The sequence below is a fragment of the Silurus aristotelis genome, assembly GCF_946808225.1.
Source record: "Silurus aristotelis genome assembly, chromosome: 4".
Lineage (NCBI taxonomy): Eukaryota > Metazoa > Chordata > Actinopteri > Siluriformes > Siluridae > Silurus > Silurus aristotelis.
In genome coordinates this window covers 2,700,107-2,727,606 of record NC_139577.1, presented here as the reverse complement: position 1 = coordinate 2,727,606, position 27,500 = coordinate 2,700,107, and the positions used below count along the sequence as shown (strand labels likewise).

The window sequence follows — 27,500 nt, the reverse complement described above, 5'->3', positions numbered from 1 at the left end:
GACGTGTTGATATGATTAGATAATATGCTAGCTAGAGTTCGATTCAGTTTTTGCATAGTGATTTCTTTTTCTTAGTAAATGTGATTATAGGAGAATTCAAACACACACACACACACACACACACACACACACACACACACACACACACACACACACACACACACACACACACACACACAACGGAATCCGGCAAATGTGGAAGGATGTAATGTTACTACCATGAACATTGACATTATATGGCAAAAGTATTAGGACACCGGACTTTTTATATCACATGCTGTAGGTGGTTCTTCCCAAACTGATATTACAAAGTTTAAAGCACATAATTGAACGTCTTTGGATGTCGTAGCTTTCAAATTTACCCTTCCCTTAAACTAGGAGACCCAAAAATTCCAGCATGACAATGCACAAAACCAGCTCTATTACCAAAGGCTTTACACAGGTTTTCAGAGGAAGATCTCCTGCTATACAGCTCCAACCCTATTGAACACTGACTGCACGGCAGGCCTCCTCACCTCACCAACATCAATACCTGGCTTCACGAACATCTTTTGTGGCTGAATAAATCTCCTCAAACCTCCACAAAATCTCATGGAACATCTTCCCAGAAGAGTGGAGATTACTGTAACAGGAAATGGGGAATAAATGTGGAATAGGATGTTCACAAAGCACATGAATTAAATGGTCAGGTGTCCACATACGTAGTAAAGTACAGCTCCAGAAGAAGTGGAACGGAAATATTTACACACTCGTGCTGAACACACAGAGCAGCGGCGGACAAATCACTCGCCTGAGCACCTGGGATAAGCAAATTGTATTTCTCCACTACTTCCTATTGACTTTCTCGAAAAAAAACAAACCAAATCTCCTTCCACTTCTGCTTCATTCCACTGAAAACACTAGCCGATACTGCAAATATCTTTAGCCGCAATGTAAGCAGAACTCCAGAGCTCATAATTGAAACGTTGGGCGTCGACGTGCTGAATATTTCTCGAGGAAGCGAACGTGCTGCATTAGAGACGCTCTCAGAAGATGATCGAAGACTGCGGTCGGGTTATAAATCTTCGACTAACAAAATTGCAGGAGCTGTCCGATCCTGTGTACTGTTCTGAGCTATACTATATTTATACCGTGTGCGAGTAACTATTGCTAAAGTAACCCTGAGATCTTTAAATTGCATTCCAACATGACTGTGTAATTTTATCAGTGGAGGCAAGCAGGGGATGACCAAACAAACCATAAACACCAATCAATTATTAATCGTCTGTACCTTTCAGGAAAATCAGGGAGATACAACCACCTCCACCACCGGCCTTCGAGATCTCGACCGAGAACCGCTTCGTCCCCCTCCGCGAGACGGAACGCGACACTGTTATTCTCGGAGATTCCATCGTCCGGCATGTCCGCGCTACCCGAGCTAAAGGTAAGGTGCACACTCGCTGTTTTCCTGGTGCTCGTGTTCTGGATGTCGCTGCGCAGGTACCCGCGATCCTGAACGAGAACTTCGGAGTGGTTGTTCTCCATGCCGGATCAAACGACACCAGGCTGCGGCAAACGGAGATCTTAAAGAGGGACTTCAGGATCCTGGTGGAGACGGTACGCAGCACATCACCCACAACGAGGATCATTGTGTCAGGACCTCTTCCCACTTACCAGCGAGGGGCTGAGAAGTTTAGTAGACTTTTAGCTCTAAATGAATGGTTACAGTCATGGTGTCGAGATGGCTTCCGCCCTGATGGCCTGCACCCCAGCAGAGTTGGAGCAGCAGTGCTATCAGATAACATCTCTAGGATACTACACACCATCTGACTGGTAAGACATCAAGAAATCTTCAACTATAAGGACACGCATACTACAGACCAAATAGTTACAAGTTCACACACAGCCCAGTTTATAGAAACCGTATCTATTCCTCGGGTAGTAAAACCAAGAATTACATACACAAGATCCAGAAATAATCTTATTGCAGTTAAAACTGAAAAATGCCAGATAAACAAACACAACAAAGTTCTAAAGTTCGGTCTTTTAAACATTAGATCACTTGCACCCAAAGCACTGATTGTAAATGAGATGATCACAGATAATAATCTCGATGCACTCTGTCTCACTGAGACCTGGATTAAACCAGGTGATTATATGGGTCTAAACGAGTCGACACCGTCAGGATATGTTTATAAGCATGAGCCCCGTCAGACTGGTCGTGGGGGGGGTGTAGGAACCATTTATAGTGCTTCTCTTAATGTTAGTCAGAGATTAGGATTCAGCTTTAAATCATTTGAAGTGCTCGTTCTTAAAATTGCACTTTCAGACATGCATAGAAAACTCGCTCTGGTCACCGTGTATAGACCCCCAGGACCCTACGCTGATTTTCTTCATGAGTTTGCTTGTTTTCTCTCAGACCTCCTGATCAGCTTTGATAAAGTGCTGCTTGTAGGAGATTTTAATATTCATGTCGATGATGAAAACGATGCCCTAGGATTATCATTTGTCGATTTACTAAACTCTTTTGGAGTTAAACAAAACGTCACCAGACCAACCCACCGTTTTAACCACACACTAGACTTAATAATATCCCACGGAGCAGACGTCACTGATATAAATATTTTACCTCAGAATGATGACATCACAGACCATTATCTCCTACTGTACACACTACCGGTAGAGCAGATTAACCGTGTTTCACCACGGTATCGACTTGGTAGGACTATTATTCCAACCACTAAGGACAGATTCATAAATAACCTGCCTGATTTATCTCAGTTTCATATTAAACCCATAACTGCTGATCATCTTGATGAGATGGCAAACAACATAGACCTTATCCTCACTAGCACTTTAGACACTGTTGCCCCCATCCAGTTAAAAAAGGTTCGAGAACAAGCACCTGCACCTTGGTATAATAGTCATACGCATGCCCTAAAGAGAACAACACGTAATCTGGAGAGAAAATGGAGGAAAACTAAATTGGAGGTATTTAGAATTGCGTATAAAGACAGTATGCTTAGCTACAGACAGGCGCTAAAAGCTGCTAGAGCTAAACACCTGAGCAAACTCATAGAAAATAACAAAAACAACCCCAGGTTCCTTTTCAGTACAGTCGCTAAATTAACAACAAATCAGGGATCTGAAAAATGTGTTCCATCACAGTTTAGTAGTGAAGACTTTATGAATTTCTTCACTGAAAAAATAGATAACATTCGAAAAACAATTGTGGCAGTTCAACCTCTGACAGCATCTCCCGACACAATCGTACTTACAACCCCACAACTACACTGTTTTACATGTATAGGACAGGAAGAGCTGTATGATGCTATTATGAAAGCTAAATCAACAACATGTCAGTTAGATCCAATTCCCACTAAACTACTGAAGGAAGTGTTATATACAGCTGGTGAGCCTCTTTTAAATATTATTAACTCCTCACTATCGTTAGGTCATGTCCCTAAATCCCTCAAGTTAGCAGTTATTAAGCCCCTCATTAAAAAACCTAATCTGGATCCAAACACGCTATCGAATTACAGACCAATTTCAAATCTCCCATTTATGTCTAAGATTTTAGAAAAGATTGTCGCTGCCCAGCTATGTAACCACTTGCAGGAGAACAATATCTTTGAAGAGTTTCAGTCAGGTTTTAGGCCCCATCATAGCACAGAAACTGCTCTAGTTAAAATCACTAACGACCTGTTTTTAGCTTCAGACCAAGGCTACATCTCCCTATTAGTTTTACTAGATCTTAGTGCTGCGTTCGACACTATAGATCATGATCTTCTCCTCGATCGCTTACAGAATTACATCGGTATTCAGGGACAGGCATTAAGCTGGTTTAAATCCTACCTGTCCAATCGTTACCATTTCGTAGATTTAAATGGAGAGCTATCCAGGATAATGCTAGTAAATTATGGCGTGCCACAAGGGTCAGTTCTGGGACCCCTGCTTTTTACAATATACATGCTTCCATTAGGAAATATTATTAGAAGGCATGGAATTAGCTTCCATTGTTATGCTGATGATACCCAGCTATATATTTCATCCAAACCAGGCGATACAGCTCAATTAGCTCGCATAACTGAGTGTGTTGAAGAAATAAGAGATTGGATGACCCATAACTTTCTGCTATTAAATTCTGATAAAACGGAGATTTTGCTCATCGGCCCAAAAAATAGTACACAGAAGCTCCAGCATCTCAGCCTGCATTTAGACGGTTGTTCTGTAACTACTAGTTCAACGGTAAAAGACCTGGGAGTTATTTTAGACAGCAACTTATCTTTTAAAAATCACATCAATCAAGTTACAAAAACAGCCTTCTTTCACCTTAGAAATATTTCTAAGCTAAGAAATATGTTATCTATATCTGATGCAGAGAAGCTCGTCCATGCGTTTATGACCTCTAGAATAGACTACTGTAATGCATTACTAGGTGGATGTCCTGCATCATTAATAAACAAGCTTCAGTTAGTTCAGAATGCCGCAGCAAGAGTTCTTACTAGGTCAAGAAAATACGATCATATAACCCCAATCTTATCGTCCCTACATTGGCTTCCTATTAAGTTTCGAATAGACTACAAACTACTGCTACTCACTTATAAAGCACTAAATGGTTTGGCTCCCATGTATCTATCCAGTCTCTTAATACGCTACAATCCGTCACGCTCCCTGAGATCTCAAAACTCTGGGCTTCTAGTAGTTCCTAGAATAGCAAAGTCCACTAAAGGCGGTAGAGCATTTTCACATTTAGCTCCTAAACTCTGGAATAGTCTTCCTGACAGTGTTCGGGGTTCAGATACACTCTCCCAGTTTAAGTGCAGATTAAAAACATATCTTTTTAGCAAAGCCTACACATAACACACATCACACACATCACATCACAACCTTGTGCTCCAGAACATCTGATCACATGCACATTATCAACTTGTGCTGTTAATATCATGAACAGCAGCTACGCTAATTCCTCTCCACTGCTTCTCTTTCTCTCCCCATCCCGAGGCTTCCTGAGGTTTGGCCAGCTCCAGTCACGTCCCACCTCGTGAAGATTATGGACCTATGGATGATCATGGAGAAGTAGATGCCGAGTGTTTAAAGGCCCTGGCATGGAGAAGCTGATGCTGGATCTATGATGATCACAAATTGTTCTGTATTGTTGAAAGATTTATGACCAAACTTTTGATGTCACCCATATGAGGATGGGTTCCCCTTTGAGTCTGGTTCCTCTCAAGGTTTCTTCCTCATATCATCTAAGGGAGTTTTTCCTTGCCACTGTCGCCACGGCTGCTCATCAGGGACAAACGCACACCTTCACCTTCACTGTTGTTTTCTGTAAAGCTGCTTTGAGACAATGTCTGTTGTGAAAAGCGCTATACAAATAAACTTGACTTGACTTGACTTGACAACCACTCTTTTCACATGAACGCCACGCCTCCAATCCCTCCTCCTCCTCCCCCTCCTCCTCCTCCTTCTATGTGCCGAAAAGCGTTCCTCAGGGATGCATACAATCCCAATGTAACTATTCATTCACTAAAGCCCTTAAAGCAAAACAACCATTTTTGTGTAAAAATCCCATGTTTTCCACACTGCATCCATTCACTAAATCTCAAACAATGTACAATATATGGACACCAATTGGGACCATGAACGTCTGGGAAACCCCTGGGAGCTTGATATATATCAATATAATATACACACATATGTACACACACTTATTTCATAACCTCTTGTTGTATCATGTTGGAGAAAAATCAATGTGGTATTTATGTGTCTGAGTTTTAACCCTGTTGTGTCTTTCTGGTGGAACTTCATAAGTTTGGAGGGAATCCTTCTATGGAGAGATGTATGCCAGCGTAAAGAGGTGAAAAGCGGTAATCCAGGGATCAATATTCCTAATCAAGTTCAGTCAGATCCAGTAATCAAATCCATACCCTATACGAGCAAATGTATTGGGACACCTGACTTTTCCAGCCAAACTGTACAAAGACGGAGACACACAATTGACGTCTTTGGATGCGGTAACATTAAATCCATTCACTCGAACTAGGAGACCTGTTCCAACATCACAATGCGCCTGTGCACAAAGCCAGCTCCATTAAGATCTGCTTTTCATCGGTTGTGGAAGATCTTAAATGACCTGCTATCAAGCTCTGACCTCAAACCTATTGAACGTGATGAATGTGAACGCTGCCTGCACCCCAGGTCTCCTCACCTTCTCACCTACATCGTACCTGACTTTACTAACACGTATTCTTGTGATAGAAGAGTATCTGTAAGAGTGAAAGGGAAAGTTTATAGGACTGTGGTGGGACCTGAGATGTTGTATGGTTTAGAGACAGTGGCATTGAGTAAAAGACAGGAGGTGGAGCTGGAGGTAGCAGAGCTGAAGATGTTGAGGTTTTCGTTGGGAGTGACGACGATGGACAGGATTAGAAATTAGTTCATTAGAGGGACAGCGCATGTAGGACGTTTTGGAGACAAAGCGAGGGAGGCGAGATTGAGATGGTTTGGACATGTGCAGAGGAGGGACATGGGGTATATCAGTAGGAGAATGTTGAGGATGGAGACACCAGGAAGGAGGAAAAGAGGAAGACCAAGGAGGAGGTTTATGGATGTGGTGATGGAAGACATGCAGGTAGTTGCTTTGAAAGAGACAGATGTAGAGGACAGAGGGGGCGGCGCCCCCTAATGGGAGAAGCCAAAAGAAGAAGAAGAAGCAGAAGGATTCTGAGGTTATAATAAGAGCAAATTGAACAAAATGTGGAAAAAAAGAAGCACGTACAAATCTTATAGTGAGATGTTCTCCATCTTAAATAATGCAAGATGTTACTTACAACTTGTCGAACGTCTTGCATTTGCAAAAGCGCCACTACAAATGGATAAACATGCATCTCTAATACAATTATCCATGTTTTTGGTGTAATATAACACAAAATCTGGTGAAACATCTTCCCAGAAGAGTGGAGAATATTTATAAGGACTTATAAGGATTGGGATGTTCAAAAAGCAACACACTGAATGTTATGGCAGCTTTCATTCTCTTGAAGTGCATATTTATAAAAGGCATTGCAACTCTAAAGCCCTGAAGGAAACCTTCACTACTCCGTGGCGTGACGGTTAAATAATTCATCCATCTGCACTCGCGTTGTCTTCCTGCAGTTTTACGGGATTGTTTACGAGCGCTTAAAAAAAAAGGGGGTTCGGTTCAAATGGCATCATCGTGCGTTAATAATTCATTAGCAGTTTTTGAATATGAAGCTCGTCCTTGCGTCATGGGGGGAAAAAAATTTACCACTCGATCGATACGCGGAAATCGGTGTTAGACTTTATTATACGTTAAATAGCTTCCAGTTATTATTCCGGCGCATTTAGACGTCATGACGTGACGCTGACGTGACGCTGTAATTACATTAAATTCTTGATAAAAATAAGGAAGAATTTTAGTAATGTGTGCCACATGTGAAGCACTCTCACTGGGGTTTGTCATTCGGTCCTGTGATTCATATATTTATAAAGTTTAGGGCGGGTTAAAATGATGAGCGCCCGCTTAAAAATAATAGCACCCAATTTTCTTGTCTTTACCCAAAAAAAAAAAGGAGGGGGTATTAAAAGAAATTCCTGGATTGTATGCGTTTCTGTGGAACGAGCTTGATTTGTGTAGAGAAGACTATCTGATTTTACACAATTTTTTTCCGGTTGGCCGTTCGCTTTTCAAGTCCGATTAATCCGAGTGAAATCGACCTACTAACCTCGACAGAAAGGAATGAACGCCTGGTGCAAAACCCCTCTACTGAACCCCCCTCCTTCAATTTCATTGCTGAATTTCATTGTTTCCAAGGCAGCTCTACGTCAATGGGACGAATAACATTTTAATCGCAGTTACTCAAGCAGAAAGCCCTCTCGACAGTCCGGAAGGGGAAGCACGAGAAAGGGCAACACCCAGGAGATGGTCTTGTATTGATCATCACTACAACATACTTCTCTGTAAAACATAATTAAGTTCGGACCGACTCCGGATCATTAAATTTCCCAAGAAGATGAAGACGACACACGAAGCATCCTGGAAGATCCGTCTACCTGTTTATTCTTTCGACGGGGAAAAAAACGCTCTGTAAATAAAACTTCATACAAGTCGCGGCATATCGAGAAGCTCTTAAAGCAAAAGTAATTCAATTTCGGACCGCGCTAATGCCGAAGGCTTTTTCAGGCCAACTGAAAGAGGATGGGGATGTGAAGGGGGGGGGAAAGAAAGAGGGGTGAGAAATAGTATTATTTTGTTATCCAAGGGTTAGGATTATGATAGGGTTGAGAATGAGAAGAAATAGAGAGAAAGAGATGGAGGAAACTAAAGCCATTTTAACATCGTAGATTTATGAGTTCGCGAGGACATGAACGGTAAACGGACCGTACGTCTCGTATACGCGACACTCTCGGGCTAGCAACATAATGCGCCATTTACAGATGTCGGCAGAAGGTAAACATGAACCTGTGCTTCTTTCTCACGACCATAGATCTGACCCACCTCATCATGAGATAAACACGTGCTTTATTATGCATCCTGGAGCTTGCATAACCATGGCAACAGCTGCAGGGGTTTTTTTTGCCTATGTGCGGTTCTTTGTGCATTTTCTATGCTTTCATTGTCCGTTAAAATAACGTGTCTCGTCAGCGTATGAAAGAAACACAGATGGAATTAATTCTCTGAGGTGTTTAATGGGGAAAAAATGTAAGTATTGTACACGCATCAAGAGGATGTTCTTCTGGGATTTTTACGTGTCTTTTTTGGCAAAAGAGCGAATGAAAAGTATTTATCAATTTGAAGATTTTTTTTTCTTTTAATGTGTTGATGTGCCATGACACGGACTAGGCTTTGCTAACTTCGACTGGGCTGCTTTGCCTCTGGAATCGTTCTACCTGCGGACATTAATACATTATTAGCTGTGGACCATTTCTGAAAAAAAAAATATCATACTCTCATACTGAGAAATAAAGACATCCAGTACAATAGGTTCATGACCACAAGAGGAATGGAGGGATAAATAGACAGGCGATTGAATGGCCAGACAGGCATCTGAAGAAAAGCATAGAAAAAAGGTGGATGAGTGGATGGATGGATAGATAGATGGATGAATGGATGGATAAAGAGTGGGTGAGTGGATGGATGGGTGGGTAGCTTAGTGGATGGATGGACTGTGTGGTGTTTGGACAAATAGGTGGATGGATGGCTGGATGGATGGATGGATGGATGGATGGATGGATGGATGGATGGATGGATGGAAGGTTGGATGGATGGGTGGATGGATGGATGGATGGATGGATGGATGGATGGATGGATGGATGGATGGATGGATGGATGGAGACTGGAGGGGTGGTTGTATGGGTGGGTAAGTGGGTAAGATGGCTGGTGTTTGTATAGACAGATGAGTGATGGAGGGAAAACTGACAAATGAATGGGAGGATGAGTGAATGCATGGATTTGGATGAGAATCTAGGCAATGATTACAGTGGTTGGATGGATGGATGGATGGATGGATGGATGGATGGATGGATGGATGGATGGATGGATGGATGGATTGATGGACGGACGGACAAACAGATGGATGGACGGATGGATAAATAAATAAACTAGCTGTAGGAACCACTGCAAGAAATCCCTCTAACTGCAGCAATGTATTTTAAATCTCTGAATACTTTTTATTTTGACATTCAGTTAGGCAGAAAATACAACAAAATGATACTCGTAGCAGAGCTGTGCCAGGCAGAAGTAAGAGAGAGAAAGAGAGAGAGAGAGAGATGACAAATATCCAATGCTCATACCGACAATGAAAACAATAACTGAAGAACAATGATGGCGGGAAGAGCAAAATGAAAACTGCTTTCTCTTGGAAGGCCAGATGAGGCTTCTAAGGGCTCAAGAGACCAGCCTGGGAACTTGCTTTCACTCAGAGTGTGTAATACTGACTAATGAAAGACAACAGACACTCTCACTCACATACACACACACACACACACACACACACACACACACACACACACACACACACACACAATCCTGGTTTGTCTATAAAAATGTCATGGCTGGATTGCCTTAAGGTTTCTTTGCTAACATTACACATGATTCGATTGTTGTTGCTCACAATATAAGATCAAACGAGAGCACGGAAATCGGCAGGAGAATCGTATTCGTTCTGTGATTCTGCCTGATACTGAAAGCTAGCTGCGAAAAATATATAAGGTCTGATGTATGCGTCTGATAACTACGTGGGTTTTTTTTTAACCCATAGCTTCTAATGTCGATTCTTGGATACTATAAACCAGTCCCAGTCCAAACACAGCGTCCTCCTTCCGCCATGGAAATGATCAGTTACATGCTTTCTCTCAACAAAAACAAGCACCGATTACATAAATCATGAACGAAACATCATTTCATCGCTCCTTTAATATCTGCATGAGTACAGATGGCCCTTTCAGAAAGTCGTACGACAGCAAGCCATCATCATCATCATATAATAATAATCCTAATAATACAACGCCATTAATCAGTGCGGGAATGTTCAGGACAAAAAAAACCTCAGATGGCAGAAGCTTGAAGAATCATTAATTAATTGGAGCGATGATGTTTTTGGTTAATTGGTCGCCAACAAAACACCTCTACGAGGCGTACGGTACCCGAGCAGAGCCGTAGTGGCGAATTGGCTGTGGTGTGAATTCCTTGAGTAAATAAGGTTGACAGCAGGGTACTTACATTTGGCAGGAAGGTCATAGCCGCAGGTGATCTTGGCTTTGCCCGTCTCGCAGCCATTTAGTGAGTGGCACTCTTCATACAGGTAATGTCCCGCAGCTCGGTGTATGCAGCCATCCACTGCGAAAGAAACAAACACACTCTTTAATAGGGCTGAAATTACATAACCGCTTTAAACACTAATTACAATTTTAACAGCCTGCACATGGCAATTCAGGAAAGAAGGTTGGGATACGTTAAAACAGGGGTCCCCACACTCTGTGAGGGCCACATCAATTTTTCTTTCTTCAACCAGGGGCAGAAAATAACATGGGCCCAAGTGACTAATAGTATTATTGCAGAGATTTAATTCAATTTAATGATTTTAAATGTATTTATTATGCCTACTTTTCAAGAGCCAATTAAAAGCGCATTATTACTATCATAATGACGTTTATTCATATTCACTGCTATTGAAATCAAAACATTTACTTTCTTATGCATATGGATGGTGCGTGAATCGATCAAATATTTAGGCTACATTAATAACTAGAGGTCGACCAATAGTGGATTCTACCGATACTGATATCAAGGTTAAATCATACTTTCTGATAACCGATTAATCAACCCATAGTTTTTAAAATAGATACTGGATAAAAAACAAACAAACAGAACCTTACATGTGAAATATTACTAACATATAAAAGATCTGCTAAAAGAAAACATATGAATATATTCATTAATGAATATAATTATATAATTAATAGTTTATAAATATTAAAGGTAATAGGTTATTATTGAATACAGATATGATCTGGCATTGTTCGGAGGGCCATTCCAAATTTGTGGGCGCCGGGTCGTAGTGAGTCCCCTGCGACTACAATGAAATACCCCTCATCTGCAGGTGTGGTTGAGATCACGTGCTATTTTTTGTGAGACTCAATAAGGCTGGTTTCTATGCGATCACTTCAAAAAAGCAATTATTAAAACCAGCCTAACAATATGAAATGAAGTCGGCATCTCCGATATCTCCGCAGAGGTGATGGGGTTAGAAAGCAAAAAGGATTCCATTCCTCCAGCTAACCCTCCTTCTTCTTTTCCTCCTCCTCCTGTGTCTGCACTAACTTCGTATCTTCAAAAGCCCACAGTCCCTGCTGATTTATGTATCTACACATCCACTCTGTTCTTCTTAAAAGGAGTTCATGTGGAGAACGCTTCGCCTTGGCGCATCCGGTGCACCCTTCCCACTCGAAGGCCCCGGAAAATTCTAACAAACGCATTATCATCATTATCGCGGACCTGGCTTACATTCGAGGAAGACAGTGGCGAATAGATATCAGCTGAGGAATGGCAACATCAGATGGCGTCAGATATCACAACCAGACAGGGCTGCTAATACAGAACTGGGTAAGAGGAATAAAATGTAATGTTCCACTTCAGCCCCTCTCTCAATGGGTTGGCAAACGAGAACAAACAGCCTTGAAGTGGCGTGAAGGCAAACAAACTATCATAGTGCCAAGAGGTTTTTTTTTAATTCCCGCACAAATATTCGAAACAACGAGTGGATAACAGCTGGAGGGGAAAAGCTACTGTGGTCATTTATGTTTAATGTACTGGAGCGCACCAACTGGACGGAGGTTCTTATGGATTCTGAGAAAAAGGCGATAATAAGAAAAAAACACCGTTCTGACAGACTGACAATTAAGCAGACTTTAAGCTACAGTATCTGTTAAAACACTAAACAAAACGGCATATTTTTTTCACACAGTTGCAAGTCAATGAAATCCCAAAGTCTGTTAGCATTAAATATAACAAGATGCTGGCTGTCAGACTTGTTTGATGTTCTGCCAGGCCAATAAAGCAATCGTTTTTCTTTCTCCTGCTACTTTAAAAGCCTTTCTGTTTTCAAGTCAACAGCAACACCAAGAGTCTGTGGCCATAACCCACCAGGGGGGGCAACTAAGATGCTTGTGTGGTCTCTCATCATCAAAAGATTGGACTACTGCAACTCACACCTGGCAGGTCTTCCCCTGAGCACCATCCAACCCTGCGAGTGATCCAGGATGCAATTTCGCCAAGTTCTCTCACATCACTCCTGGCTTTCTCTAGCTACCTGCATTCGCATTCAAAACACCAACGCTTGCCTACAAAGCGAAAAACAGACCTCCAAGGGCACCCATCAATCCCTGCTCTGCAACACACACACACTAGGATGGTTCGACTCATTCCACCAATCCTCGAGGTAAAACAAAGCTATGCATCAAGATTCCTCTGTACAGGCACTCAGGTGAAGGAATGAACTTTCCCTGGATATCTAAACTGTCTGAAAAAGAATACTAGTAAAGAAAAATAATTCTTCAACTGTTTGCAATCAGCTATGATTTAATACATATAGAATTAGAACAAAATGTGATTTTAATGCGGATTACTGTATACAGGGAACAGAAAGGTTTAATACTATAAGTAGATAAAACAGTTCAGTGGGGCTCTGGTGAGCAAACTGACCTAGAAAGTAAATGCAAGGTTTATGAGAAAAGGTTTCCAGCGTTCCTGCCACTTCAAGTCTTTGTTTAAAATCGTGTCATCAAGCATCTTCTGTGATTTTCGCAATGTTTAAAAACGCCAACCTTTCAGCCGCATCTTCATCTTTGAGAATCGGGAAGGAAGCCGCAGGAGCCAAATCTGGCGAGCAGGGTGGACATGAGATCATGCAGACAGTTCTCCGCCGATCATCATGCACGAGTGCCCGAATGGTTTCGACATTTTCGGAGGTTGAGCTCATTGAAGGTCTTCCTGATCTCTCGTGGTCGTCCAGTGATGTTTAAGTGGCGCTTAAAACACCTCAAACGACTCGTTGCAGCACCGCCGTATGTCAAACGTCCTTTATGTCAAACGCCTCCGTGTCAGATTTGCCCAGTTCCACACTGAATTTCATGTTTGCTTGCTGTCCATGATAAAACCGCAGACGTGGTAATGCACGTGGTCAGAATAGCAACAGTTAGCACTGTTAGACTCAAAACTGTATGATATTACCTCAAATTCTCCAAAATACAACACATCTCAGAAAAACAAAGCCCATCTAACAAAGTTTTCACTTTCACCACCAATGTTGCGGGTTATGGTTTAAAAACTCACAATTAAAAATAGTACATCAATTATTATTTCATATATCCTCAGTCGCATGTAGTATTATAACTTTTTTATTAAAAATCCTTGGTTTAAAAAAAAGTCTACAAGACATTAAAAACAAGAACATTGTGTAAGGCCATGTGTTATAAAGTATGCCATGCTAATCGAATGGATTCAGCCCCACCGGCTAACATGATAACACGAAGATATCCACGTGCATGCCGACGTATTTAAAACTGTGCAAACATTTTCCTTGTTATCTTTGGTTCCAGGCGTGTTTATTCCCAGTGTATATTTTTTTATAATGAACACGCTATGCCTTTCTTTACAATGTACCACGTTTGCTCATTTACGCTCATTTTAGGAAGCATCAATGCCAGTGAAAATAATGGAAGCCAATGGATCTGGGCAGGACTACAATTATTTCTTACCCAACAAAGCTGTTAACTCTCAAGATTTCCATTCGAAGCCCAGCGAAAACATATGAGGAGAATTAACGGCGAGGGAAAAAAGTGTGAAGCGGATCTTCAAAAAGTTTCGCTGAAGGGAAATGCAACAGGTGAACGTTTCCTTTCTTACCATAGAAATATGTATTGATATTTGTATGACATTTCATATATATATATATATATAAATGTCATACATAGGATTATGGATGCTGTATTTATTTATATACAACATAACATTGGAGCTAGACAGCTCTCAAAATCGAGAAAAGAATTCTATTAAGAACCTTATAATATTATTAATATAATTAAGAACTGATATTAAGAACCATGTGAATTAAAAGCAGTATATTTTTATAGGAAATGCACTGCGAGATATATATATATATATATATATATATATATATATATATATATATATATATATATATATATATATATATATATATATATATATATACGTTAAACAAAAGATCTATTTTACACTAAATATTTCCTCAGGATACACACACACACACCATCACAAGACATGCTGGCAACAGATCGAATGATTGATAGATTCAATTTAGTCGTTGCCAACCCTATGACAATCATTCACCATGTTTATTACCAACTGCTCACAAGTCAAAAAACTAGCAAACAATATTCCAGTTGCCTAATGGCAGCCGGATGTGTTATGTCTCTGCATTCCAGATACCCTGATACCAGATGTCCACTTGTTTCTGTCTATTTCATACAGAAACGTTCATCTTCACATACACAGTATGGAAAAAAATTTTGTAGAACCCCGACTATAATATTCTTATATACTATTTTTACCACCCGTTCCACATTTAGTCCCCATTTGCCGTTGTAACAACCGCCACCCTTCTGGAAAGATGTTCCACTAGATTTTGTGGAGATAAAGTTATAGTTGTATGTGTGGAGACCTGAGGAACATTCAACCCAAAGGAGGTTTTTACAGATCTACAGCGGGAGATCTTTCACTCCAACCCATGTAAACCATATCTTCATGGAGCTGGATTTGTGCACAGGTGCACTGTCATGTCTTTTACTTCAAATAAATGGAAAATTTTATGCTACAGCATCTAAAGACATTTTATACAATGGTGTGCTTTAAATTGTGTGGTAAAAGTTTGCTTCCAGATGCTGAAAAAGTCAGGAATCTCAATACTTTTGTCCATATATGTGATGCTTACGCTCCTTTTCTAAAATAACAAATTCCTCTAACAAAAACCTCAAGGAACCACAAAAATTTCTCAGAAATCTACAGACAAACTTATACATGCTTTTATAACTGCTTTATCTCTGTAAAGCTGCTTTGAGACAAAGTCTATTTTTGAAAGCGCTTTACAAATAAAAATGAAGAAGAAGATGAAAAGGCATAGGCAAAATGCCTTAGGGTACCACAATAACGTCTCACAAACAAGCACAGGACTAATAAAGAACCTGTCTCTCTTCGCTATGTCTCTTGGATTGTGTACAGCTTGGATTCCAAAGTCATTTGGGGGAAAGTTCCTTGTATTCAGAGTTGGGTTATGCACCTGTGTAGATTGTGTGTAATTTACAGCATGACTTGCAGATGCGCCAGACATTCTAAACATCTAGGATTCATAATATAATCTAAGTAATGTAAATGTTTCCCTTCACACCGATCAAAAATGTGTAAAAAACGCATGGTCCGTAACACTGATGTGTCATGGAGTGGAGGCGTCTAATTACTTCACCTCCTTCCTTCAAGACTGCCATTTTTTCAAAGAATGTTGAAAGAATGTTCTAACGTTTCAGCTACTGTAAGTAAATGTGCCCTAGGATCACGAAGGGCTGCTTTCATCTCGCAATGTAATTTACTCCATATCTTATTATATCTGAACATAAATATTCATTAAAGGTCAGTGTAGTCTACTAATAGTAATTATTTAAAATTCATATCACACATTCCTCCATGGTGATAAACTGGAGTCACACCAGAACACTTTTACTCAGACTTCTATTATTTTGACGGAGATTCGTCACGTTCAAGGCCTTTTTACTTTTTGCTACGAATTGACACGCAACATCAATATACATTCAATTCTCTGAAAACCTACGGGATCTGGATTCCCAGCGTTCATGTTTGGAAAAGTCTGAACATGTTTGATTCCTTCATCCCCCCTTCGGTTTACTGCAAACTGCAGACGAGGAAGACATTTCCGAACGAAGAGTTGAACACGTTTCGCACGGTTTTTATACGCGGCAGGAAAAGACGTTGTCTGTGTTACATGATTTTAACCCGGAGATAACGTTTAAAAAGTGATGAACTGCAAGCTTGAGTTTTACATCATGTAGACCTTCTTATAAATCATGCATCAGAGCTATAAAAAAATGCAATAATACATCAAACAAATAAACCGACGCTCGGTGTGTGTGTGTGGTCTGATTGCTAACATCAATGGACATTGGAGTTTCCGAGCAGGATTTAATTTAAAGATGAAGCCAAAACAGGAAGCACTTTTTTTTTTTAACTAAATGGTAGTGTACAAGGCTGAGCTTAAACCAGAGTGCTTAAGTGGATCAGCATCCATAAGTACTTTGCAGTAATTCTGTCTGGGCTAAAACGCCTCCAACAGGTGCTGAGTGAACTTTCCTACTCCAAAGAAATGCATGAAAAGGCGATGGCAAATGCCTCAGGGTACCACAATAATGTCTCACAAACTAGCACAGGACTGATGAAAAACAGGCCTCTATTCTGCTACGCGCCTTGGATTGTGTTTAGCTTGAATTCAAAAGTTATTTAGGGGAAGTTCTTTGTATTCAGAGTTGAGTTCTGCACCTAATCAAATGCATTTGCTGAGTAGATTGTATGTCATTTACACCTGTAAATTGTGCTTAAGTGAAAAAACATTGCAGATGCTGTAAAAAGCTTCCAACAGATGCTGTGTGAACTTTTTCCTACATCAGAAAATACAAACTTATACAAAATCTAGGGACAAACTTACAATTATAAGGAACAAACGTATAGATTCTTTTATTATTGTTTTATCTCTGTTGAGCTGCTTTGAGACAATGTTTATTGTTAAAAGCACTAGAAATAAAAATGATGAAGAAGATGAGGAAAAGGCAAAATGCCTTAGGGAACCACAATAATGTCCCACATCCTAGCACAGGACTAATAAAGAACACAGATTATCTTTAAATTGTGTCCAAAATGGGAGTTTTTACTGAAAATCTGGTTTAATTTAACAATATGGCTGCCGTCCTATTTTATTAATGGGCAGCGTATAAAATAGCACTTGATCCAGCGCATCCTGGTGTTTTGCATTTCGTTTTTGGGTTGCCATGTCCACAATAATACACCTTAATTTGAAAACGCATGTTTTTCTCTAAGTTTTAGCCTTCCGTCCACACGGAGACGGCTTTTTTCAGTCAACAAAATGAAGCTTTTGGAAAACGCTTTTCAATGTAGATACATTCGAAAACGCCGTTTTTTTTGAGTCACAGTATGGACTGTAAAAACGGAGCCTTTCGAAAACATTTTTGAGCCGTTGCTGATTTGTTTCAAAGAGCCGGAAAGCACATAAACGGCAGGTGCAAACGACGCAAGTCAAGATGTCTTAGTTTTGTTTATGCACAGTACAGGGATGTAAGCATATTTTTTTTTTTTTTGTGGGGGGGGGGGGGTGGGGGGGTTGACGTTTTATGACGATCCCAACTTCCCAACTTTTGGGAAGCGATTGAAAACTAAAGTAGGGATCGATTTTAGACGCAAACACAGCTTTCAAATGTATCCGGTTAAGTGTAGGCGTAGTCTTAAGTGTACAAATTGATGAAGCCACTTAATACAAGTGAAAAAAAATTCAATAAAATAATACTAATGTTTTCGCTATATAGACACACATTCTTTATTCAAAAAGATAACGAAAAGAAAAACCCACAGTTTGAAGGATGATCTAAACTCCTCATATCAACAATGAAGGTTATATCAAACTTCTAGACAGTGTTGCTGGATTAGGCACTGCTCTACACTAAAGTGGACATCGTGCATGAAAACTGTGCGTAACCTTGTGGTCATTATCATGTGTAACTAAGACAACCACCTTTCAGGAAGAATCACTCCATATGCAACTCTTGTGCAACTTCTAAACAGTGCTTAAGTGCCGCACTCTGTGAATTTAAAGCTCGCCTCTAATGCTGATCCTTCATACACAATTCTATAAGTGATCAATTGGACACCCACTTACAACCTTCACACATTTATAATCTCAGTAACTATTTATATGCAGTACATAAAAGACTCTAGAATAAAAAACAAAAAAAACAACAACAGCAAAGGCGTAACATTATCCCAAAGTAAAAAGTGTGACTGGTTGTGAAATGACCATCTGTCATCAAACAATAAAGTTTGCAATATTTCCCTGTAGGATATTAGTATCAGGACAGACTGTCGAGTTCCCTGGAGACTAATAACTGTAGCTGAGAAACTGTCAGTGCACACTACAGGGATATATTAAAAATGATTCTTGAGCCATAACCAGACTGATATTAATTCTCTGCATACTGGCTACCCCTGGAAATAATGACTGAGTGGGTTGCTTGATGGCTTCTGCGCCATTACTTCAAAGTGACACCGGTTTAATCAGACTCCATTTGAATGCGCCACATTTGGAGATAGCCTTCGCGAAAGGATGACTGGCAGCTCGGCAGTGCACTCGGCATGCCTGAGCAGAGGCATCAAAATAGGAATTCGCAGATCTCTAAAGACAGGCAATCTGAAAACGCTTTAGGTGCTAATGCTAGACTCTTCGGGCGGTTCAATACGGTAATCTCTCAATCCGATCCCTCGGTCACCTCAGCAGGTGTATGCAGAGATGAATTCAGATATGAAAGTGCAAAGCATTGGGCCTACGTAATGAGAGCAAGTGGCGAGCTTTGGGGGGGCACCGCCGCAGCTGACGCACAACTTAAACGCAACGATGCACGAGCCAAAACAATGTAACCGACGAGAATCAATAAAACAGCACAGCCACCCGAGGGGAATTCACCAGGACGGAGAAATATGGGCCTCCCTAGCGACTGAAACGATTTCTGCTCATAACAAATGAATTAACAACACCGAAAGCAGGTCTCAGCCTTGGTGGCAGCAGAAGCATGACCCAGATGCGAGACAGGCTGTCAATTTATTTTCTAATCTAAGAGGGATTTAAGGAGAAATTCCCTGCTGATTGCGATGCTAAAGATGAGAGTGCGAAGTCGTGGAGGCGACGCCTGATCCTCATTAACTAAATGTGGCGTTTATTGTCGCCTTGGAGAGCCGAACGTGTCACATAAATCTGCTCTCAGCAGGGACCAAACCGGCATGCCAACAGCCTCAGGGGTGGGGGAAAAGTTTCTGTGCAAGATGACGTGCTGATCTACCTTCATATCTACCTTCACTCGTTATACATACTTCTATGGGATACGCAAATCTGGGGAATTCTCTTGAGTTAATATAGTAAATTACAGTAAAACGATCTCAAAACCTGCCAATGATCCCCAGTAAAAGATCAACAACCATGTTATACACAGCGGTGTAAAGTATTTGAGTAAATAATGTACTACGTTACTGTACTTCAATCTTTTTTGGTTACTAGTTTAATGAGTTTCATAGATATAAACTTTCTTTCGGCTTCTCCCATTAGGGCTCGCCACAGCGGCTCATCCGCATGTTTGATTTGGCACATGTTTTTACGCTGGATGCCCTTCCTAACGCAACCCTCCCCATTTATCCGGGCTTGGGGCCGGCACTAAGGCTTGTGCAACCCTAATGGATGGGGTTGGTTCCCTGACCGGGGATCGAACCCGGGCCGCAGCGGTGTGAGCGCCGCTAGACCACCAGGGAACCTAACCACTAGACCACCAGGAAACCTAATGAGTATCATAGATATAAGCAACTTTTACTCTCGACTTAACCACATTTATGGTTCAATGCATGTACTTTTTTCGATGTATATTAAAAACACAATGACGTTACCAATTACATTTTGCACCTCTGTTTACAGATGACCCTAAGGCTCCACACTCCCCTACCCACATCTGCTGCCTGGGAGCGACTGCTTTTTACCACTGCTAGTTTTCAGTCCAAAAAGAGTTCGAATCAATTCCAAAATCGTTCGACCACCTTTTGTTGAAGTTGAATAAAAATATCGTCCAAATGAATATTTGGTTTTACTTCATCTAAAATGATTTACTTTCATTTTATTTATCCATTAAATACTAATGGTTCTTCTACAGTGTGACACGATGCTCTAATTGTATTTGTTAATTGAAGATCCCTTTTTGAAAGAGCGCTTTACTATTGTATTTTGAAGAGGCTGTTGTATTGATGGGTAATGCAGTGTTCAGGTGTACGATTTGATTAGAAAATTAAACCTCACAAATCGACTGTTTTTGGCTACTTACATGTGTCTCGGTGTCAAGGACTAGTGCATCTTTGAGCCTAAGTTCAATACGAGTCAAATACTCAAACACTGTTCAAATCAGATACTCGAAGACTTTTATTCAAGTCATGTTGGGATTGGTAGGATAGTATTCCCACAGTAGGATTTACAGTCAGTGATCTATACTTTTATTGATCGAACTGCTGATGTGCAGACACAAAAAAATGTGTTCCAAGAGAACCCATGTGTTATAACTCAAGTTATAATAGCAGCAGACCGGTGCCTTAATGAAACATCTGCTTGTAGAGATGGACCTTCTGAAAAACTGTTGAATCACTGGTAAATGGCCAGGTGACCAGATCTTCATCTTCAGGAAGTAGAGTGCAGAAGTGAAATGATCTGGATTGTTCCCCAACAATCATCATGCACAAGTTGGCGTAGGGTTTCGACAATTTCTGGGGTTGAGCTCGTTGAAGGTCTTCCTGATCTCTTGTCGTCTTCCAATGAAGTTCTCAAGCTCTTGAAGCTCACGTGCCGCTTAAAACACCTTCGAACGACTGGTTGCAGCACCGTATATCAAACGTACCTGTGGCGGATTTGGGCAGTTTCACCGAAATTTTACGTTCTAATTTGCCGTCCTTGATGAAATCGGAGATGTGGTTAATGCACATGGTCAGTATAGCACGCACCATTAGTCCGAAACCTTTAGATATCACCTCATACATATCTATTCTAGCGTCTATATTGACTCGGGCTGTTTGTGAAATATCGCTGTTAACTCCTTATATATTTTAGTCCCTTATTGTGCGACTGCTTGGGATGCGCTCCTAAATGTGACAGTGGATTCATTCATTGTAAGTTCTTTAGTCACCTTTCAGTCTGACACTAACGAAAGCAGCTCGGGTTTCCGAAAGGAATACGTCCGAATGCAGCTGAGAAAACGCTCGAGGCGAGGCAAGAGCGCAGCGCGATGAAGTGAAGGAAAAGAATTTGTGACGATAAGAAGGAATAAGAGATGGAACAGACCTTTCTTTCTTTTTTCCTCCCTCAAAGCACGTCATCCCATTTTCTCCTCTTCCTGCACCTATTAGAATGGCCCGATTAGACATAGTGAGCAGTGGAGTAACCTTGGCATGGTGAGGATGGTGCCATCTCCTGCAGGCATTCTAACCAGCCACTAAAGCTGCGTGAACCTTTCCCTTTTTCTCATCGAGCCTCCATTCTCTCTTTTCTTCTCTCGCTCGTCTTTTTTTTCCCGCCTCCCTTTCTGAAACAGAAGAAGTCTTGCTCCGCTTTCATTACGATACCCTGCCTTTCAAAAATGGTGTCAGGCACAATTTTCCCTCCCTAATTATTTTGCGTCCCCGGTGAGGTTTGGAGATCAGGCCTGGGGGAAGAGCTGCCATGAAGAGCACAGAGGGGTGGGTTAGGGTGGGCTGGGTGAGAAACAAGGCCTGGAAATATGAAATTGGCCTGGATGAACTGATTATGTACAAAGGCGCTGCGCTAGCATGCTAATCTGTCAGACGGACTTGGCGTCACGGCGGTGGTATCGCAGATATGGCGGTAAGAGGAAAAAGAAATCGCAGTGTGTTTCCAGATTCCGTGCCCTGACGAATTCGGCACTAGTTAGCAACCGCATCCCCTCGGTTTCCCAGCCCCTGTGATTTACCACACAATTTTCTACCCAGCTAATTGCACTGAAGGAGATAATGGCATGAATTAAGCCCTAATCAAGTGCCAATCAGGCATTCTCAGTGCTCTAAATGTCAGATATTACACGTCTCATCCCCTGTCGCTAAGGAATTGCAATGGAAAAAAGGAAAACAGGATAGACGGATGATTATTAGCACACTTGCTCGAAGCTAGCAAAATGCGTCTCGTCTAAGCTCTTTGTCTTTGTTACACTGACGTTTCCAGCTTGCACATTATTTGCTAATACATTGGACGAATGTCATTCGGTATCAGAAGAATCCAAAGAAGACTTCAGCAAATAACTTTTTTCCGAATCTGGACGAAGTACGCAAACCATGAAGAATTGCACTCAGGAAATACGACTCCAGTAAAAGTGTCCCTTTAAACTTTCCTTTGAGTAAAAGTACAAACGTATCTGCCTGGAATTGTACTTAAGTATCCAAAGTACTATAAAATTGTATCGCTATAATGTTTTTATTATCGTTATTATCATTATTTTTGCTTAATCAAATGAAAAGACTCTAATGTGACTCCCAGCATGCTGATTTATGAATAGAATGATAGAGTAAAACACTGATTAATATCTATTACAATGGTCATGAGCCTAAAACCTTCTTTTCAACTACTTTAAAAAAATAAAAATAAACACAAATAAGGTCAACGTGTGATGGGAGTTCACGTCAGAAGTTTTTTCCATCATTTATTTCTCTCTAAATCTAAAATTCTGTCTAAATCTTCTGCTTGTTGATGAATTGATGCTGAACTGTATGTTAGTAGATACACCAAGTGCTAATCAACACAAGCTCAAACCAGAACTGCGCTCGACCCTGATTGGTGTCTTGCTTCGTGTTTGACCGGTTAAGTTTTTATGCTCACAAATAAAAAGGAACGACTGATTTCACCAATTGGAGTTGAGTAAAAACTAAGAGATTTGACTTTGAAGTGTAAAGAAGACAAAGTAAAAGAAACGTAAACAAGCTACTTAAGTGCAGTAACAAATTACATTTACTTCATTGCAGTCCACCAGTGATTTTCTCAAAGATCAAACCTGCGATTACATTTCTACAAGGAAGAAAGGACACCGTGAGATATGTATATAAAGTAAGACTCAAGACTTATTTCAACTGAAAAAGTGACTTCTAACAAAGTCTGAACTCTGACCTAAAAGTCAAGGCCTGTCAAAAAAAAAAAATAATTAATAATTTTTTTAAAAGCTTCTATAGTTGTCTGTAATTAGCGACCATCACATGAATTTTAATTGGTCTGTGAGACAAATACGCGAATCCACGGCAAATTGCTCGACTTGGAAATCATTTTGGCATGCGCAAACATTTTGACAGAGTGCGGTTTCAATTGGGTTCTCTATCCGTGAGCACTTCTTTTTTTTTTTTTTTTTTCCTGATCTTTCATACCTCACTCGCAAATGGCCTAATAATTACCTCAATTAGTTGAATAAATACTGCCAAGTGTCACGGAATGGTCAATGAGAATTGGGGGGGAAGGAGGGGGGGGGCAATTTCAGATGATTTGAAATGGAAAACATTCAAAGCAAACGCTAAGAAATCACCAGAGCTGTGAACACTAGAGTATGATCATAGCGTGCGACGTGCTCAAGCGTGCAACAATGGACCAATGAATCAATGCTCAAAAAACATCACTTCAAAAGTTAGATGACCCCGTGAATGGACTGGTAAGGCATGTCAAGAGAAAACACACACAAGGTCGTTCCTGAGCTCGTAAAGCGTCCAGGTTTGGTTACTGGACTTGGCACTAAAGCGGCAGGACTTGGACAGCTGCGGACGTCCCGGTGCCAGCCCCCGGCTGAGCTGGATTCTGAGGGACACTTGGTGGCTGTTGTGATTGTTTTACGCTTGTTTTTGCAAGACTCCAATTTCAAGCCTTTCTTTTTTTGAAGTAGGACGAGTGACCTGCCCGGGGTAACACATGGACTGTCCCATTTTAATGGGTAGCCCTTATTCACTCAAGCAGACTAACCGGAGACGTGGCACGTCATTCCTATGAGTCATAAGTCACAGGGCAGCACATGTGTACTGTTTACACAGCACAACATACCATCATCTCGCATTGCACTAGCGATACAGGAATCATTTTTCCACTCGTAGAGTCTTGTACTGGCTCTGATTACAAACACCCAGCTTGCTCACGAGATCATGAGGTTCAATTTCCTCAGCCATCTCGTAGTATAGTTCCAATCACTCACACACACACACACACACACACACACACACACACACACACACACACACACACACACACACTATTGGGGTTTGTGAGGACCTGCACCATATACACTGATTGGACATGGTCTAAAGACACAGAAAACATTTAATTTGCTATTTTACAAATATGACACTGATTTTGTATTAAAACTCACATACTGACATCTAAGATCTATAACTATTAGGAAAAAAATTATTCTGAATAACCCTTAAAACCATGACACTAGAAAACAAACACAAACATACAAATACGCAACATTTTCTGTTGCATTTCGATCTTTTTATTGGAGGATTTATATTTAATGGATTTATATTAAATGCGTCCGATCCTCAGAAGAGAGTATGTATTGTAAAGAAGAAAAAAAAAGCTCCAGCAACTCTGTGAGCACAACATGAAAGGATGATCGTGAGGCGAGTTTCTCATGAATGTGTGCTCAGCCTTGTGGCACAAAGGTAAATAAAGTCCAGTCAAAGGTGAGCCTGGGGACAGAGGGCCTCTGTTCAACTGTTATTACTGGGGGGAAAAAAGAAAAAGAAAGAAAGAAAAAAACAACGGTGGCCACCAGGTTCATGCAATTATGGGCGAGAAAGAGAGAACGAAAGGTGGAGAAGGTAAAACAACTGGGGGTTTAGTTCTTTGCTGCTGCTGCTGCTGTATTGACACTTTGAGAGTTTGGAGTGTGTGTGTGTGTGGGGGGGGGACTATATATATATATATATATATATATATATATATATATATATATATATATATATATATATATATATATATATATAAAGTTATATCTTCATTCCTGCCCTTTTCCAAATTGGAGGAATATCAACTGAGAAATTTTCCCAATAATAATGATGATGGCTTGCATGCTTTTTAACTGATGATTCGAGCTTTTCTGGGAGTTGGGATTGATCTGAACCTCTCCCTCGAATTCCTGTGCATCTCAGTCCCACAGTCACCTGTTCTGAATCTTGACACTTGGCAGATGGTAAGAATAACTATAAATGTTCATCCACCGCAAGCCCTGGCACCGGTAAGACTTTAATCCAATGCTGGATTTAATTGCTTTGTGCTCCGTTTGCGTGAAAAAAAAACACACAATAAAGCAACATATCGTGAATGTCAGGCTCGTGTAAAACATGGGATGAAACGGATTTTTTGAAATGTCTCTTGATGCCTGTTGTGATTGCGGACACGGTTTCAGCGGTCGTAAAACACGCGAGTTGAAAGATGAATGCGCAGCAGATTTATTTCCCTGTGTATCTCCAAAACAGCTACCCCTCAAATTAATGGCGCCTTTTAAAGCGACGCCGCTTTCTGCTTCTGCCCGATGCTGTTATATAACATCTGGCGTGAAAACGCTGAAGACCTCGTGGTCAGCTTTTTTCTTTTCTTTTTTTTTTTGTGCAATGCAAACCCTTAGGGAGTTATTAGTTATAAAAATCACAACTGCTTCATACAGCATATTTTGGTAGTTAAAGCGGGTGTGTGTAGTATTTCGATAGTTAATGTTAATTGTGTATGTATGTATGTATATATATTATATATATATATATATATATATTAGGGCCGTCCAAATTTATGCGTTAATGCCAATTCATCTAAAACGGCACAAATTTTATTAACGCGCAATTAATGCAGCCTGCATTTCTGTTGGACTATTTTTATTCAAAATATACATTAATAAATAGGTGAAATAAAAACCTTCAAAAAGTATATTTGCATAGCATAAGTTTTGTTTGGAGTCCTGATGACTTCCATAATTGAAAACAACGTATTTACCTGAAATCATTTACAAGAATATTTAGTCTTAATGCTCTTTGTTGAGTTTGGATTCATTAACATTTCATTTGGTTAATAAACATATATTTGCATAAAGCATCCATGTTTGTACACGCCCATGTTAGAGTATCAAAAACTTTAATATATATATATATATATATATATATATATATATATATATATATATATATATATATATATATATATATATATATATATATATATTTAAGATACATTTAGATAAAAACGTGCAATTAATTTTATATATATATATATATATATATATATATATATATATATATATATATATATATATATATATATATATATATATATATATATATAATTCAATGCCATTATTATTTATTATTATGGTATTTAATGCTTTCTGGGCTTAATTAATTATATTATAATTATATTATTCATATAATTTAGGGTTACAGTATATACAGTATATATATATACGCACACACACACACACACACACACACACACACACACACACACACACGCTTTGAACCCCCAACCCACTGATCCCCAGTCGTTTCCCTCTGCCCCTTTATCATAAACCCCGTGCAAACACAAAGACTGGGCGGCTGAAGCCAGAGACAGTAAACGTCAGAGTGGAATCCCGCCCTGTGATTTATCTGATGAGCCTTGACAACTTTCCTGCAGACTTCCAGAGAGTGCTATCAATTAATTCATCTGGTGTCAGCATGTGAGAGATTAAGCCTTAACAGCTGCCCGCTTTAAACCTCTTGCTGCCATGTGGAAGGTCCAAAAAAAAAATAGGCTTAAAACTTGACCCTCAGCGGACTGGGACAGAGCGAGTCAGAGCACAGAGTACGATCTTCACTGCAGCAATAATATCAGCAAAATCATCTATAATGTTAACTTCTAGGTCAACAATTTGAAAACAACTCAAGCGGTGATGCTATATACTGTATTCCAAAATACCCCACAGGGCTGACCTCTGACCCCCTGATACCGCACACAAAAAAAAAAATCCTTAACACAGTGACAGAGAATGTGATGGTCATCACACATGCTCCTGTTCTGTTCATTTACTCTGAACAAAACCTTCACAAGGTTTCACAATGTTGGCTGTTGAAGCCC

The 27,500-nt window shown here is 40.3% G+C and overlaps 1 protein-coding gene across 4 annotated transcripts in view; it reads right to left on the bottom strand.

Moving 5' to 3' along the window:
- macrod2 (mono-ADP ribosylhydrolase 2) overlaps positions 1 to 27,500 on the bottom strand; it is a 636,986-nt gene that overhangs the window by 407,654 nt on the left and 201,832 nt on the right. For all 4 annotated transcript variants that reach the window (XM_083540474.1, XM_083540475.1, XM_083540472.1 and 1 more), the window contains exon 5: positions 10,727 to 10,843. In XM_083540474.1, coding sequence (XP_083396600.1) covers positions 10,727 to 10,843 — 117 coding nt within the window. The remainder of the gene's footprint in view (positions 1 to 10,726; positions 10,844 to 27,500) is intronic.